Source organism: Solea senegalensis, linkage group LG8, assembly GCF_019176455.1.
Source record: "Solea senegalensis isolate Sse05_10M linkage group LG8, IFAPA_SoseM_1, whole genome shotgun sequence".
In the NCBI taxonomy this organism is placed as follows: Eukaryota; Metazoa; Chordata; class Actinopteri; order Pleuronectiformes; family Soleidae; genus Solea; species Solea senegalensis.
This window is the reverse complement of record NC_058028.1, coordinates 23,839,162-23,857,075: the sequence shown is the minus strand read 5'-3', so window position 1 is coordinate 23,857,075 and position 17,914 is coordinate 23,839,162. Positions and strand designations below refer to the sequence as shown.

At 39.5% G+C, this 17,914-nt stretch overlaps 1 protein-coding gene across 6 annotated transcripts in view; it reads right to left on the bottom strand.

Annotated features, from left to right (window-relative positions):
* usp32 (ubiquitin specific peptidase 32) overlaps positions 1 to 17,914 on the bottom strand; it is a 49,736-nt gene that overhangs the window by 10,589 nt on the left and 21,233 nt on the right. The window contains exons 6-22 of one of the 6 annotated variants that reach the window (XM_044031661.1): positions 14,888 to 15,019; positions 14,588 to 14,695; positions 14,211 to 14,326; positions 13,814 to 13,876; positions 13,509 to 13,592; positions 13,354 to 13,415; positions 13,133 to 13,235; positions 12,016 to 12,232; positions 11,164 to 11,342; positions 10,538 to 10,678; positions 9,087 to 9,252; positions 4,478 to 4,635; positions 2,731 to 2,812; positions 2,518 to 2,592; positions 1,848 to 1,986; positions 1,656 to 1,761; positions 774 to 947 (exon numbers count right to left, since the gene is read on the bottom strand). In XM_044031661.1, the coding sequence (XP_043887596.1) occupies positions 774 to 947; positions 1,656 to 1,761; positions 1,848 to 1,986; positions 2,518 to 2,592; positions 2,731 to 2,812; positions 4,478 to 4,635; positions 9,087 to 9,252; positions 10,538 to 10,678; positions 11,164 to 11,342; positions 12,016 to 12,232; positions 13,133 to 13,235; positions 13,354 to 13,415; positions 13,509 to 13,592; positions 13,814 to 13,876; positions 14,211 to 14,326; positions 14,588 to 14,695; positions 14,888 to 15,019 (2,105 nt within the window). The remainder of the gene's footprint in view (positions 1 to 773; positions 948 to 1,655; positions 1,762 to 1,847; positions 1,987 to 2,517; positions 2,593 to 2,730; positions 2,813 to 4,477; positions 4,636 to 9,086; positions 9,253 to 10,537; positions 10,679 to 11,163; positions 11,343 to 12,015; positions 12,233 to 13,132; positions 13,236 to 13,353; positions 13,416 to 13,508; positions 13,593 to 13,813; positions 13,877 to 14,210; positions 14,327 to 14,587; positions 14,696 to 14,887; positions 15,020 to 17,914) is intronic. The other 5 variants (XM_044031662.1, XM_044031665.1, XM_044031666.1 and 2 more) reach the window with 5 other exon arrangements.

The following is a 17,914-nucleotide window of genomic DNA, read 5'->3' as shown; positions in this document are numbered from 1 at the left end:
GGGCAAAATGCTCAGCTGATTTAGAGAGGTCTGATACTTAAGCTACTTTCAGAGATGCACTTACAGTAAGTCCGGACATGCTCCAGAAATTGTCAGGAGAGGCTGTATGTGAGAGCACAAATGTCCACAAAAGCAACTTCTCTCCGTCATTACTAAGATAATGAGAACACAGCAGGGACAGATTTGGATAATTCACACAGAATGAGTGGGTAAGTTTCCTGATCTCCTGCATGTTAGATCCGTCTCTCACCTGAATGTCTCAGAGAGTTCTCTTGCTCTGACTCAGACTGCTGGATTCGTCACATAGGACCCATAAACTGATCATAACAGCACACTATCTCCTGGATATTTTCCAGAGTTCATGTCTAACAATGGCTTTAGAGCCAGAGGGGCCAATCCAACCTATTTGGCTTTTCCACTTCTTCATCCTCTATCCTGCACCTGAGTTAATAAATCAAAAATGTCTGCTGCTGCATAAAATACAATTAAACTGCAGAAACTTTTTTAGTTTTGGGTTTTTTTGCGAGTTGGAGGGAAGCTTGAACACAAAACTCAAAAATATCATCATGTATGAAGGTGGTGAAGCTAAATGCTCCAATGTGTTGTCCAGCTACTCAGATGTTTGCTAATGTTTACTTTGACACAAAAAACTTCCAAACACACTAAGGAGGAGGTTACAATGAGAATCTCAACACTTCCATCCTACATGTGTTCATTCTCACTACCCTGGAACTTGTGTGATCAGTGAGTATGTGATCAGTGGAGTGACTGACCTCAGAGGCCACCTCCCAGTCAGGCCGGCCATCACTGTCCTTCAGCTCCACATAGGGTTTCTCATGGACTCGGTTTAGATCTTCATGGAGACCGTCCAACAGGAAGGCCAGCAGCTCCTGAGAGTCCTGCTGCTGGAAACCGTTGAAGCGTGGGGCGTACTTTGCTATCGTCCACTGGAGAGAAGATAATGACATCATGAATATGACATAATCATGTCCTTTAGCTTTAGCCCAGATCACAGTTCTTTGAAGCCGTCGTGAGTTCACACTGCATGAGTGACCAGCGATGGAGTATATATATGCTACATGATCTTTCAGCAGGAAGAGCCACTTCACAAACAGACACATGTGGTCAAAAAACCTGTGATACATGACAAATGGAATATTACTTGAAATTAGACTTCATTTTGTACTGTTTCATGTCTACAGCTCAACCACTGAGGTTTTTTTTTTCATTTCTTTCTGCCCCTCCTTTTCTCTAATGAATCGAGTGTTGTTTTCCTGTTCAGGTGTCAGTGACTGTTACCCTGTCCTGTTCTGTGATTGGCTGGAATGGCTGGGGTTATCACAGATTCAGATCAAATGTCCAGCTTCCTGGTAATGAGATAGAGGCTGAGCCGCATCGGGGAGGCGTTAGCACATCTCTGCATGGCGCAGCTTTGATTATTTCACAAGTAGCAACTGCTGAGCCACAACAACAAGCTAATTAGGGATGATCGGCTTCGAGTGGCAGAACTGATCTGTGACCAGATCGTCAGGCTGTAGATCACACAGTGTGAACTAAACACAACAGCAGAAAATGAGCCGAAACTAATAAAATGCTGCGAATGGCAGAACAACTAGAAACACTCAAATGTATAAACGTGTCATGAGACTGCTCACTCTGAGTTTGAGCGGAGCCACGTTCTTCTGAGTGCCACTCCACAGCTCCATCACCAGGTCACCATAACACTTGGCCATGTGACCTCGCATCCCAATGGGGTTGGTTCTGTTGATGTAAAAACACAGGCTGGTTAAAATCACAAGTTCACAACAATGGTGGCCAGACATGTAAAATATACACTTGTAAAACACCTGTTGAGCTCATAGAGGTGTTTCCCTGAGATGAAGTACTCTGTGAGAGGCTTGGTGTTGCTCACACACTGGATACTGGAGTTCATGAAGCAGGTGTTGCCAAGGTTACTGAGACCGGTGGCTCCTTTCTCTGTAGGAACTGGTCAAAGAGGGTAAAAACATGGGATCAGAATAACAAATAACTGACAAACACTATTCACGGCTGCTGGTTCATGATGTTAAAGGAACACAGAATAATAACCCACTTACACACAAAAGTGTAAGTGGGTAAGTAGAGAAGAAGTAATTGCAATGGCGACAAAAACATAATCCTACTTCCAACTAGGCCATCATGCAAGTGGTAGTGATTTAACATGAGCAAATGATTTTTCTCACAGATGGTGATTTGATTTGAAATATACATTCTTAAATCAAGTGTCACTTATAAAGGCAAATATATAAATACAATCTTTGTTGTTGATAAAGCAGAATTTGATATTTTAAAAGGGTTCTGGGAGGATTGTTTTGTTTTAGTACTATGATGGTGGGCTGCACCTCTAAAGTTCCTTCTCCAGACCCTTGGCAGGTAGTTGACCACCAGGTGCCAGCAGGTCCCCTTTACCCAACTCAACTCTGCTCAGCTCCTCAAGGAGGGAACTAATGTAAAAGTATAAGTGTCTGTTTGTGTTACCTTTGTGTCTGTCCATCTTACTGCTGTTGGCAATGAAAGACATTTCCTCAGGCCAGCTCATGTCTTTGTTCCTCACTGTGGAAGAAGAGTCATTAAAAACCATGTTGCTCCAACTTTCAAATGCCAGTCCTCAGAATGCCCAACATTGAAGTTAGAAATTGTAAGAAAGTTTAGTAATTCATAAGATAAATGTAATAGAACATATTTTCTTACCTTCAATAACTAGCTGCTGCTCATCGTGGACCTTCAGACTCTCCAGTGTGTGATCTTCATCATCTAGGAGGGTGAGGTAGTTCTGCACAACAATCAGAACACATGCTGAAACTAGTCATCATTTTAATATATTACAACTCAAGAATAATTACTCTGATGTATTTCAATCTGCATTGGTTCATTTAAAAGTGGAGTGGCTCAGTGGTCAAGACCTGTACCCTGTGTGCGAAAGACATCATGGTCGTAAGTTCGACTCCACCCCTGGCTGATTGTACTCAATTCCATTGTAAGTCGCTTTGGATAAAAGCGTCTGCTAAATGACATGTAATGTAATGTTAGAGTACCATTAGCCATGGCTGTATTTATCATATAGGTAACACTAAAAGTTAATTATAAGCTATTCTTTATAGAAGCTGAATCAAATGTGCTGTGCTGGAATATTGTCTGACCTAAATATGTGATAATGAAATTTAACATAAATAAATGCTAGAATTTGCACGATGTAAGCACTATTTTGAAATTACCTTTTGATTATAGATTAATCACTAAACTAAAGAAAATAACACTGGGGGAAAAAAATCATACTAAAAACATTATACAAAAACATGTAATCCATGTAAGCGTGTAAAAATCCCAGCAAACTGAAAAAGAACAAAGTCAAAGTAACATACCAAACTAATTACATTTATCAAACTAAGGTATTATACTGATTATACTATTCTTAATTAAGTTTAAGATGTTTCATGAAGAAGTTACACCCTGAAAACAACATCATCATCAAAGATGACCGTTAAAGTCAGGGTTCCATGTCATGGTCGAGGACAAAGTCCCAGTTAGAGTCACAGGTTGTAGCAGATGCCTTGACAACGACAGTATTGATAAGGGGGACGTTGGCAGGTTCCCTCGAGGTCTTCAGGTAAAAAGAGTGAATTATTCACTTACTGACAAGGGATTTCAGACAGGGAACAAGACAGCAAAAGATAACAAACAAAGGAATTACGACAGGAAGGAGGAGGCTGGCTATCCCTGCCAGCATAGAACCGTTGACATAAAGGACCCCGATTAAGAGTGACCTACATTGAGTTATAATTTTAATTATTTATTCATTCAAATTAGCCCAAACCAGTTGGTAAATATCTAACACGTCTGGGACTTTTGGGGCTCCTGGAATTTGCCATTTTTTTTCCTAGGCAACATTATTTATTTATTCTATTGTCAATTCAATTTGTATTTGTCATAGCTTTTTAAATCAGAACATGTAATATCTAAGGTAAAGACCGGCATTATTTTACACCTGACAGAAGCATTAGCAATCAGACGGGTCACATGCCTCAGGGAACCAGCTGATCACAGGCTGAGACATTTGAACTGTATTATTTCATAGCCCTGTATCGGTCTTTGGAATTAGTGCAATGAGACTATATTATCAGCTGGCCCCTGCTACAGAGTTACACTGAGGCCCTTGTATTCTGTGATAATTCAGATTAGCAGAAACAAAGTGAAACCAGAAAACTGGTCTGTGAGGGAGTGGGGAAACAGTAGCTGTTGCTATAAGTGACCCAGTTCGGACTATGAGAGGATAGAGACTGACCTTTGCAAACCACTCAATAACCATAAATCCTTGAAAAGTGCTTTTATCAAATATTGGCTAACAAATACATGACATTGAGTCCAGCAGATGAAAAAACACTGCGTATCAAACTCTAGTACATTTAACAGAGAGTGCTGTGACAGCTTTGTGGCCCACCTCACTAATGTAGAGCCAGAGTCTCATGTCCTCCTCTTTGATGCGAAGTCTCTGGGATAGGTAGAAGTGGATGTCCTTGATCGTGGCCATTCGGCTGAAGCAGCCGGTGTATGCCAACACCCTCTTCAGAGGAGCGTTAGGTGATGGCACAGAACCTGCTGGGTTGTAAGAGCGACGCACGGCATTTTGAAACCTTTTAAAACAGTCTCCATTCAAGTCATTATACCTCAAATGTGAGCATGAAACTGATTTGTTGCTATGGCATCCACAATCATGGTGTTCTGCACAAAGCTTTAAGATGCAAACTGCCTCTTAAAACACATACAGCAGCGTTCAGTTGACTGAGGATTAGTTGTAAGGAAGCAGCAAGAAAGGGCCATTTTATCAGTCAGTGCAAATGTAATTGGTCAATCAACTCAGTGGACTTAGATTGGATTAAATCAAATGCAAACCAATCAGTATTAGTCCTGTTAAATCAATACAAACTCTTCACTTCATTGACATTGATCACTGATTAAATTCATGATCTTGATATCAGATTTTTTTAAAATGGTACAAAGTAAATCAATACACCTCATCCGTCATCACAGACTTACCATTCAATTATAACTCAAAATGAACCATCAATTGCTTTTTAAGTTTCAACAGTTCACTGTTGCCTCAGGTTATCTGGGAGAAAATGTAAATATTTTTTATATATTTTCAATATTTACCACCAAGCCAAAAGACTGTCTTGACACTTTATTTTGTTTTTGTTGTGATTTCCAGTTGTTGCAAGTCAAATTTCCAACTCTGAGAACTCGGTTACTTGGGTACTTTTACTGTTACCTCTGTCTTAATAGTTTCACAGTAAATTAGTGATGGACATAGTACTGTTCAATTTTATCTGTGGACATGTTGCTACACTGTTGGTGTGTGCAAAAACTGTGTAGCGTGCAACGACTTATAATGTCTAGCCTGGGACACATTTGGATTCATGTTTTTTTATGACTTGGAAAGCAGCATCAGCGGAAAGGTTGTCTATTGCAGCATTGGAAATAATAGTATAAATATTAAATGTGACTAATTACCAAAAAGACTAAAAATGTATTATTTAATTAACCAACAATGTCGGTTCGGCCTCTTTTTTGAGTCATTTGTCCATACCTTTCAATTGAGATGTATATCAGCAGTAGTATGTGTACTAATGGAAATTAGCAGAAAAAGAAGTCAAATAGCAGGGAAATAAATTACGAGGTGAGAGGAGTGGTCTGGTGCACATTCACCAGGGCATAGCACCGCTACAGCCACAACTCAGGCAATGCTGTTTCTCCTGGGGGACCAATAATTCTCAATTACATCTAACAGCACTAAAACTTTCCTTCTCTGGTTCTAAACCTGTTGACTGGTGGAAAGTTCATGGACAACGATTCCCCACGTCGTTAGGGGTAATATCAGTGCATCTCAGGGACATTTGTGTCACCAGTAAGTGTTTCTCTGCAGCCTGACTTAACGGCAGACTGATACAAGTGGCTTTTTTAAGCAACAGCTCCCATTTTATTTATTTGGTTATTATCTTTGTTAGAGATTCCTTAAATTATTGACACGTAACTACTTTGTCACAAATGTAAAAACATGGTTTTCTGTTGTTGATCCTTAACTATTGAACTTCTGGTTGACAAAATCTACAAAGGACAAAAGATGTTTGTACAAAAAGTATTTTTAACAACCAGAGGGTGAGACTCAACAATCAACTACATTCTCTAATGATCCTGACTACCGCAGCTTCAAAGCCCAGCAATGACAAGCAATGAGACAGAGTATGAGTCATGATGGAAGCCAAAGCTCCTGTGGGGACTCAGGTCTGTGGCCTGAAAGCTGATACGCTGACTTGATTGGGACCAGAGCTATAACGCCGAGTGCTGATGCCATCTCCAACCTGATTATACTGAAGCAACACTGTATGACTCTGCATCGTGTTTCATTATCTTGTTTCTTCTTCTTTTTTTTTTACAGTAACCTTGTTTAGAACATCCATTGAGACGTCAAACAAAGGGATGACACTAAACAATGTAAAGTCTGCATTGTGAGTAATGGTTAGTAGCGTGTGTAACATTTCCACTGTGAGTACGTAGTGAATTGCTCGTTTGCTAGTGGAGCCTACAGTAGACGGACTAAATTAAACAATGAACCAGGAAATGAATGCTCAGCAATGTTCCGGCCTTATTTATATTTTGCAGTCAAATATGCTTGTTGTGGACCACACGGTTGGTGTAGTGGTTAGCGCTCTTGCCTTTGCAGCAAGAAGATCAGGGTTTTGCGTGGGTTTTCTCCGGCTTCCTCCCACAGTTCAAAAACATGCAATATGGACATTAGATAAATTGGACACCGAATGTGAGAGTGGATGGTTGGCCCTGTGATGGACTGGCAAACTGTCCAGGGTGTAACCCGCCCTATCGCCCTATGTCAGCTGAGATTGCCACAGCTCCCCTCCCTCCCCGCGACCCTAGAAAACGGATGGATGGATGGATATGCTTGTTGTCTGCATCATGTAATACTGCATGTCTTTCTACATTCTATTATAATTGCTACATCTCGTTATTACTGAAGCGAGAAGAGTGATTAATGTAAGGGATGAACTGAGAAACATCCATAATTAAACCCATTTTTCTTAGAAAATGTATTAATTACCAGCTGCAGTTGTTGGGGTAAACAGATGGTGAATGTTACACAGACATGATACTTTAATTAACAAAAAATCACAAGTGAAATTTAGAACCTATTATTCTCCTTCTGACACTTCAAACTGACAGTATTGATATTGGCTGCCAACATGGACCAAGCACTCCACTCTACACTTCCATGAGTTCAGAGTAATCACCAAAACACTGCAGTTATTTGTTGCCTGTGTGTCTTTTACTATAGTGTTACTACAGGCACCTGTTTAAAACGTGCATTTTCAATATGGGACACCCGTGCTCGTGATCGTCCCTGTGAAACTTTTCACAGAAGCTTAACGTGACCTTCAAAATTGCTCACTAACTTTGAATGTTTATCTTTGTAACCACACACTGGTCTGTGCAGGGCTAAAGAGGGAAAATGTCATGTTGGTGATGATGACAGTACTTCAGAGAACGTTGCTATTTCCATCTGAGCTGATGAGAATTTCAGCAACAGTGCTGTTGTTTTCACATGCAACAAACCCAATTGACATAAAAGGCGAGTTCATGTTTTGGAATTTGCCTTTGTCAATTATGTGCTGTTATTAAAAAAATGTTTTGAGGGAGAACAAGACTCAATTTTAAAGTCATTCTGTATATCAGCAAACCGTGTGTGTGTTAGTCCAATACCAATCTGTGTGACCTAAATATGTCTGTACTCCACAGTACTGATTCATGTAACATCAACTGGTGTGGGGGTATAACATAGGGTGTGTACCATACTACATATTACTAGCACATTTGCCTTGAGCACCTGTTCACTGGTTCAACTCCCAGACCGAGGGTAATTTTTAAGACTTTGCAAGTCTCTCCCTGACTTTGTCACCATTTCCTGTCTCTATAGACTATTTATATTCAAATAAAGGCAAAAAAAAGTATACGCCAATTACACAAGTGCCAAATTTCAGCGCCTCATGACAGAAAAGTCAACTCCAAGTGAGATTATGTCACTTCTGCATCTTCTTCAGTGCATACAAAGCGGACGAGGAGGAGAAAGCCGCTTGCAGGTGTGGATACACACCACTCAGACAACTTTTTTGATACAGCATGCAAAGCAGAATGGTGTAATGTGTCTAAATTGAGGAAACATTTGGTGAAAGAGAGAAGAGAGAAAGATATGTTGTTTATGAAGGGGCTAAAGAGCACAATGTTTGTAAGCCCGGAAGCAAAGTCCACCAGGGCAGTTGCAGCTGTTGTGAATGTGTCCTGTTGGACTGGTGACAAAATATTGTATGACAGGCTGGAGAGAGTGAGGAAAGGAAGGAGAAAGGGATATTATTTGTGCAGCCATTATTTTATCATCGCAAAAAATATAACTAAAGAGTGTTTTTGTCTAATCTAAAAGAATGATTGTAATGTCCAAAATCCCATTGGGAGAGTACAGACATTCTTAGAACTTTGATCCAGAATGTTCTCTTCTGTATATTTTCCCAAATCAGAGTACAAATCTTTTATATATATATATATACATATATATATATATACATATATATATATATACACATATATATATATATATACACATATATATATATATATATATATATATACATATATATATATACATATATATATACATATATATATATATATATATATATATATACATACATAAATAACGATTTCGATTAAAATGTCATTATTTGTGGAGAAGATTGCAGCAAAGATAGTCAAAATGAATATTTGAATGGCAAGGTCTGTGAAGACTGACAAGTTTAAATGATTCAACTTAAAATGGTGAAAAGCAGTCATTCCCCTTCATAGGCAGTTGGTTCATTCTACTGCCCACTCCACAGCACTGCCTGGGTTGGATCAGTCCATTAAAGAGGGATTAAATTGGGAGAATGCAAGGCTACTTAGTGAAGCGTTTGTTGTCGGCTTGCTCCAGTCTTGCTGCAGGCTTACATTACCTCTTGGTGGGGGTAAATACGGTGGGAACATTCGCAGGCTGGTCATACCCATATTGACCCAGATGTTGGACTGTGGGGAGCGCGTTGCTGGTTGCTGGCGGAGGAAGAGGACGTAGCGTGGGAAGAGCTCCAGCTCTGGTTGGCCTGTCTTGCTCTCCAGGATAACCTGTCGGTTGTGAGAGAGGTTAAGGGGCAGCTCACACGCATGCACAAATTGCTTACACAAATGTGAGTGACAACACATAACTGTTATCACAAGTCTGTTTTTCTGGGTTTATCTATACATATAACATATTGAGAGATATCTTATAACTTAAAGAGATATCTAAACTTATTGTGTGTCATGTGATACTTGGGCCAATCAGTAGGTCAAAGTTGTCTTTGTTCACTCTGAAATAAACTCTTAAGTCTTCATTTCAATCCATCGAGCAGCAAAGCAGCTGTGAGTGGAATGTGGTGCTGATTATCGCTCTCTTTAATTTGTGATTAAATAAATGAGGCTGGTGTTCTCTGCAGCTCCCAGGTTTTAGTTGCTAGGGACACAACAGGGGTGACCCTCAATTCCTTCAGTTCAAAAAATTCCATGGCTTCTTCCACACGTTTTCATGCACTTTTGAGTTTTCTCAAGTCACCAGGGTTTGTCTGTAATGTCAATGTAATGTAATGTAATGTAACACTGTTAAATTTTATAATGACAACAGCATTATGCATTATGAAATTAAATGTTATTATAAAAAGTGATGTCATAAAATGTTACTATGAAAATTGTCATTATGGAACAAAATGTTACATAAATTAAGTTGTGAAATAAAGTAAATGTCATCTGTGGTGGAGTTTCAGACCAGACTGCTGCTCAAAACAGCGTGGGCAGGTCTTTCAAAAGGGGACATTGTCAACACAGTTGTGAAAGGATTCATGTGGAAATCCAGGGAACTGTTTCTAAATAAAGATTAGCTCTTTGAAACTCAAGTTTCAACATTTCTCTGCCCGCAAATTATGCACATTATTCAAAACTAGAAAGCAAACAAGTACTCTTTACTGTTTGTCTGTCTGTTGCAGTTTTAAGTAAATGTATTTCTTAACAACAGGACCCAGTCTGTGTATATGAGCACATTTGAATTTAACTCTGAGTTTGCTGAAAGGTCAGTCCTGTACACTTCACGGCTTTCACTTTAAAACACTGATAGACAAAGAGAGTAAAGAGCTGTTCAGTAATAACAGAAAGCTTAAGGTGATCCTCTGGTTGTACCGTACAAAGAAAGTCATGCAAAGTAATTTGATGCATACATAAGGTTACATGTCTGTTTGTTTTGGTCTGACATGCTGGTGCACAGTATTCTGCATTTTAATCTTTTAAAAAGAAGGGCAATCTAATTGTAAAGCTGTATTGAGTGCTATAAAAACCTAAAAAAGTATAGTGGATTTTAAGCAGTTATCATGTGTGCACTCACCGGTCGCGGAAGGCTGAGGTTGGCACCATACCAGTGGTAGAGCGCCCGCCACACTGGCTCTGGCACAATTTGAAAGTCTCGACCTGGCACCAGCTGCAGGGAGCGCTTCAGTCTGCCACCCTCCATGGTTAGCGTAGGGGCCTGCAGAGACACAACACACACCAACATTTACACAAGTGCACAAAAGACCGTTTTCTGCCTATTTTAAGATAACAAAATATATAGATAAGAAAAATAGACCAATCTGGTCTGAGAAGAGGACCATCCTCTATAAACAAAACACTATTGGTTTGTTTTATAAACTCAAGATTGGAAATGTAAAGAAAAATACAATGTGTGGCACTTGAATTTTGTCACTGATAGTAAGTAACTGTAGGTTACATTGATGACTTTGTAACATATTGGTTTGGAGAGAGGGAAATAGGAAGGGAGGGAGAGAGAGAGACAAAGCGAGGGAATGAGAGAGAGAGAGGGAGGGAGGGATATTCAGTTGTTTTGCTGACCTGTTTGTCCATTTAAACATTGATACAGCTTTTACCTTTTTTGTGCATAAGCCAGTGTACACTCACCACACTTACATTCAATATACACAAACACAAACTCTCTCTCTCTCTCTCTCTCCTTGCCTTCATGGGGTCTGTGTTGACCAGAGGTTGGTTATCGATGGCTCCAGGTCTTTGTGCAGCCAGCTGGGAGGGGAGGTGGCCATTGGCTCCAGAAAAACACTGATTGTTGTCGTCCGATATGTTGTGCTGACGAGCAAAACAGCTCTCTGTAGCAGAAGGATAGACCTGGGGGCTCAGAGCTGCTTAGAAACAAAGGTAGAGGGGAGAGAAAGATAAATTCATCTCATCAGTCAACACAATTAATACTATTTCAATTTGCCATTCATATTCCCAGCTTTTATTCCACATCAAAGACCTATGATTAGAGCTGGAAGGCTTTAAATGCCTTAAGGAACTGTTGTTTCATCAATGTTGGCTTAAAGGGATAGTTGTTTTAAATGTGGTTGTATGAGGTACTGACACACAGTCAGTGTCTATCATACTGTCGAGTGTGCTCTGCTCACCCCCGGGGCCCAAAACCTGCTTCAGACAGGCATCAGATATGTCAGTGCCTCAAATAACCACACTTCAAAGTACCGTTCTAATTCTACACCAATCAAAATCAATGGTAATGACAGGTTACTGGTTATTACATTACTTCAAATAAAATCTTGCAAGCGTTTCTCACCATTTTAAATCAAATGATTACATTTAATCCAAGTGTCATCCACAACAGTCTAATACAACTGCCATTTACATGTACAAGTAACACATAATGACATTTTGCATTGCAAGAATGTGAACAATAATGACAACAAGCACATTTATATCTAAAAACTATGTAATATGGAAACTGTATTGCCGGTGTGTGATGGTAATGAATGTCTGAGCTCTTATTTTATTTCCATTTTAACGTGAAGCGTGTTGACTGACCAGTCTCTGTAGCCTCTGAGGCACTGGACACAGCATTGGGTGACCTCTCCTCAGTGGGGCTGATGGGGCTGAAGGTTCCCAGGCCTCCCAGTCTGTCAGGAGGGGCCGGCCCTATGGTGGCGATGGCCATCGGACTCCGCAGTGAGCTCAGGATGGATGGCTGCTCCACCACGATGCCTTTATGCTCCTGGACAGGAAGACAACAGCAGGGACTGCCCTGTCATTGTTTAAAGTGATATCTGAGATTAATGTGGCGTTTGTATTCTCTGCTTCTGTCCCAGTGTGGGGTGACTGTAAAGGATGCAGCAACAGACAAAGCCTCATGTTTGCGATAGCTATAAAATAAATGTTGACACAACTACCCTATACGTCTACTTTTGCAGCAGAATGTACAGAGAAAGCTGTTTAGAACCAGAGTCCTGTAACCAAAGGTCTGGCTCTCAAACAGCTCTGATATCAGCATCAGAAATCAGACTGGTGCTGCATAACACATCATATTTCTTTTTACTTTTATTTATATTCTTAATATATTATATTTGTGTTTTTTTTTATTGTTCTTATGCACTATTTTTCTTTATTGATGAATAACTGATATATTTCTTAGGTTTTGTGTTTTCACAGGAATAAAAACCTTGAACATCTGCTACAGTTACAACTACCTAAAGCACTTAAAATAGAACACTTTGAAAAGCTGATGGATTTCTGGGGCTGCACTCTGGTCTAGACAGAGAGAAACTGAGACCTTTGCTCTGATTGGTTCTTATCAGTCACCAGCAGTGGAAAAAAAAAAAACAGTTAACACTTATTTTAATTTCATTTTTACTTTGACATCGATTGACAATATTGGGAATTATTCAAAATATATATAAAATGGTTACCTGCTTTGGGGAGGTGATACCACCATGAGGAGCAAAAATCTTAACGTCATCATAAACCTGTCAGATAATCAACATCTGCTATTTACACTGTGAAAGTCTGCTTTCAGCAAGTTGTATCCTAGAGGCACTATACATTTTTTTTTAAAATCCTTTCTAATGAGCTGCCAGGCATTTCTGCTCAAGGACAAAATCAGTTAGTATCGTCACACGCAGTGCAATTCATCTTCAGCTTGACTTACGTATTTGACATAGTCTTTCCACTGCTGCCACCACAGCATGGAGATGAGGAACCAGTTCTGACTCTGCCGCAGCCCATGTCTGCTCTCCCTTTCTAACCAGCCCCTACACACACACACACACACACACACACATAGACCAGACCAAAATCATGAGGTCAAATAGCACATTTGTCAAAGCTGTACAATATATTAACATGTCAGAGATAAGGACATGTACATACCTGATAATTTGCCCCTCCTCTTCAGGAGTGGCAGGCCTGAGCCCCAAGACTATGTGGCAGACCTGGATGAGCATAAAGAGGAAAACACAGAAAAAAATGACTATATTTCTAAGAATGCATCAGTCAAAGCTGAACAACCATGTGACCTTACTGACCTGGAAAAGTAGGTTTAGAAACTCATTGGCTAATGCGCTCTTCACACTCCATATCTGGTAGTCCTCCAAGGTCAGGTGACCCAGCTGGTGAGGGAAAAACAGCACTCAGTTCAGCATATCAAACATGGTTATTATGGGAGAATATTAGCTTAAACATAAGAGAACAAGTACAGTGGTCTCCCAGTGATATTATGGTGACTATAGGGAGTTGAATATTCTTGACATACTTTAAATCAGTGTATGAAATCTACCAGGGAAGAAGAGACTAAGTACTAAGTACATTAAAGATGATGAGTCTGCCTCACCTTGGTCGTGTCATGTATCTTCAGGATGCCCTCTACTATGTCGGACACACTGCTATGCATCTCCTGCAAGGAAACACAATAAATCAGCAAGAAGGGAGGGTGCAAGGTAAATAAAAAAGTAAATAAGAGGGAGGAGGAATGAAGGGAGGGATCAAGGAAGGAAAAAAGAATGGAAGGAACAAAAAGAAATCAAGGAAGGTAATCAAACTAAATCAAAGAATTAGGTAAATAAGAGGGTAAAAACTGAAGGCAAGTTAGAGGTGAAGGAAGGGTGGAAAGTAACTCACAGAGGGAGGAGGAACAAAGGAAGAAAGTAAGTAAGTAAGATGTTTAAGAGGGGATGAAATAAAGGGAGGGAGGCGGGAATGGAAGGAAGAAAGAGGATGCATGAACTTACAGGGAGTGTGTCTGTGCGATTGTCCTTCCACACCTCCAGCAAGGCCACCACCATTTCATGGAGCTCATCTCGAGACAGAACTCCATCACGGTCCACATCAAACACTTTGAAGCAAACTGCCGGTGAAAGACAGTGATGTAGTGTGAAACACAAATGTGGTTATAAAGCACAGCACTTCAACTTAAATCTTTATTTTAAGCCTTTGACCATGCACTTTATTTTATCAGCAGGAAATCCAATATGCTTCTATTGCTGAATGATAATAGCTACAAAGAAGACACGGACTACACGTTAGGATAAAAAGGCTTGGCATCATTAGGCAAAGCCTCTGGGATGTATTTATCTGTAATGATTAAAAAAACCAAGGCACAGCTTACATTTCTGCCTTTCAGCGACCGGCCCTCTGCAGCACGCAGAGAGTCCACAAGAGATCTCTTTAAAGTCGATGTGATTGTCCCGATTCTCGTCAAAGGCATGAAACAAGCCTGGAGAAAAAGATCCAAAATGCAGATTATATTAGTACAAAGTCTTTTGAAAGACAGAAGAGAGGAAAGACCACAATAAAACCAACATTTGTGCACCAACAGTACAGAATAAAGTTAACACATCTAGAGACACTGCACAGACAGACACTAAAGCAGCATCTGTGAAACGAACTAGGACACATGTTTTCTAACCTTCACTCAGTGAGGCATGGATGGGAGGAGACACCAGCGGGACAAAGGTTTCCAAGTCAAAGCGGCCAGTTCTGGACTGGGCTTTCAGGAGCCAGTAGCGCTTCTCCAAGTCTATAATGTCTGACTCTTCCACTGCAAGGAAAAAAAGAGGAGGAGAGACATTTTTGTTGTGATCTTAACAAAGTGAAGGAGAGTAGGAAAAACACAGTCCAAAGACTGTTTGGTTAATTGGAGACAAACTGACTGTGGATATAACTAGGAGTATGAATGGTTGTAGGTCTCTGTAAGGATGGATGGATGAGAATACACCAAAGCTCTTTGCACATTAGAATAATTGGGATGTGAATTTTGACAAATTTGATTAATTTCCCATTTCTTTTTATATTCCATCTCACCTGTGAGCATTTGCTTCATTCATTTGAACACTGTGACTGTCATGTTGTCAATGAATCAATTGCACGCAATTAATTTGATCAAAATGTTACATATTAAAAGGTAAAAAAAGTAATAGGAGCATGAACCGTTTGTGTTGTGGTGATTCCAATTGACTCAAGTTAGTCTACATGCCTTTTTATGCAACAATTTTTTATGTCATTTCATGAACAGTTCATTCATTAGTGTAAAAAAAACAACTATTGAATGAATAATTGTACACACCATTAAATATAAATAAAAATATGTATGTCACTGTGTAGTATAGATGTACATGAGCTGGTCAACATCTTTTCTTTGATCCAGAGTAAAACAGTAGGAGTATATAATGCATTGAGCGATACAGTCAGTGTTATGAATAATGAATAAGGACCTAAGTGCAGAGCAGTAAGAGAACATGAGTAACTGTGCTCATGTTCATCAACGACTGGTGCTGAAGAGTGGTGGTGAGTAGAGCACTGTGTGTGACACCACCCCACACTGAGACCACAGTCTGGTCAACTGGTTGGAGTGTGGAGTTCATGAAAAGCTGGTCAACATTCAACTCTCAACCATTCACTTAACGCTCATCAACGAGTTCTTCATTTTAAAGTGTTTTTTTAAATATAATATTACATATATATGTATATACACACCTATATATATATACCCTGTAAATCATACATACTGGACCTTTAAAGCAATCAGAATTGCAATCACTTCAGTCTCTTTTTAAGGGTTATTTATATTTGTGTTTTCATCAATGTTTTTGTGTACTTGTGTACTAATATAACTGTTAACAAGTGATGTTCATTAACAACAATACAATTTAAATAAATGACTGATGAGCAAAGTTTTCTTCTCAACTGCCAATTTATTTAAGATAATTTATTTCAGTAAAAAGCAGTGTAATTATAAAGTAGGAGCGCCAATGTTAAGGTATTTTGTTGCTTGTGGTTTAATGAATTTCAGTTGGAATTATCATGTTACTCATGTATTAAACAGTTGACAAATAAATAAATAAATAACCTTTGAAAACCTTTCAAATATATATGAAAGGGCATTCATTTTGACTATAAGACTTGCTTTTTATGTTTAAGCTTCTTTTCAAATCTGAATTGGAAAATGGGGGAGAACCTATCTTTTACTCAATGACAAAAAAAATCGTGACTTGGCTTGTATTGAAGTGATACAGATCAGACCAATATAGCATTTGAAGCTCTCTCCGGGTCAGTGAGGGAGCCTCCCCCCTTTCAACAAGCTAATCCATAGCTTAAGGGAATAGGATTGTATAGTTAATCAGGCAGCCCGTGGCATGGAGCCAATACATTTGACAGGTGCTAAAACAGAAACACGGATCAAACGGCAGGACATTGCTGACAAATATCTGATGTTAAGGTTTTACAACAAACTTCCTGAAAGCTTGGATGTAAAATCAGAAAATCTTTGTATTGATCCGTGCAGAGAAATGGGTGAATTATCTCTAGCAGCAATCAATCCCAGTTTCTCAGAAGATGGTGTCTGTGGCTGACTGCTGGTGAACCTGAGAGGGCAGGGCCTGACTCCCTAAAGTCCAGAGGTGAACATCAGGCCAGAACCACTCAATCACCTTTTTTACTGCCTCTGAAAAACTCTGCATCCTGGCTGGCGTGTTTTAAGTTAAACTGTCTAAGAGGGAGCACTGGCTATGAAATCAATCATTTACAACATACAGGAACTATAGGGCTATTGCAGATGCTGATAAATTATTGAGGATTGTACTCTAAAACAGGGAGCAACCACTAAAGACTACCTTTAAAAGGTCCAGTGTGAAACTATTTTCATTTGACAGAAATTGAAGATAATATAATTATACTTTTTTTTGGTATAATGTGCAGTCACCCGATCATATGAATTGTTGTTTTTTTCAGTACCCCAGAATGAGTCTTTAATATTTATATCAGGAGCCAGGTCAGGTCCACAGAGGCCACCATTTTGGACTGCCCTGATTTTACAATAGACCAAAATGGACAAATGAAACATCTGAGTTTTGACTAACTAACTGAAGGCTACATATGCTCTCCAACACACTTAGAAGGAAAGACTGAGGTGAAGGACACTCACAACATGCAACTTCATCAATAAATGTTGCTACATCTTACAGACTGCACCTGTAATATATCAAAGTTCAGCTGGATTATTTCTAACTCAACAAATGCCAGGAAGGAACGCTAAAACACACACACACTCATAAAACACTCACTCACGAAGAAAAAAGATAAGGCTGAAAATGAGCATGCATCAAGCCGAATGTCAGTGGCATCATTTCTAATCTGTCACTGATTAGTCTTGTTACGTGAGAAGGAAAAGACATACACATGTTTTTCATACTAAATGTTCTTGATATCAGCCGTGCCTCTGCCTTACTGCTATTCTTCATCCATCTGCCATCCATCAATCCACCCACCCACCCAATGACTGCGATTCAAATGAGGTTGTGTTTAGCATTTTTAAGAGATTAGTCCATTTTTACAGCTGCCTCATGTTGAATTCACATTACAGCTGCACTAAGTGGTCAAAGAACTCATACTGTGATTAGGTTTGCAGAGGTTTTGTCACAAACGACTCATACAGAGT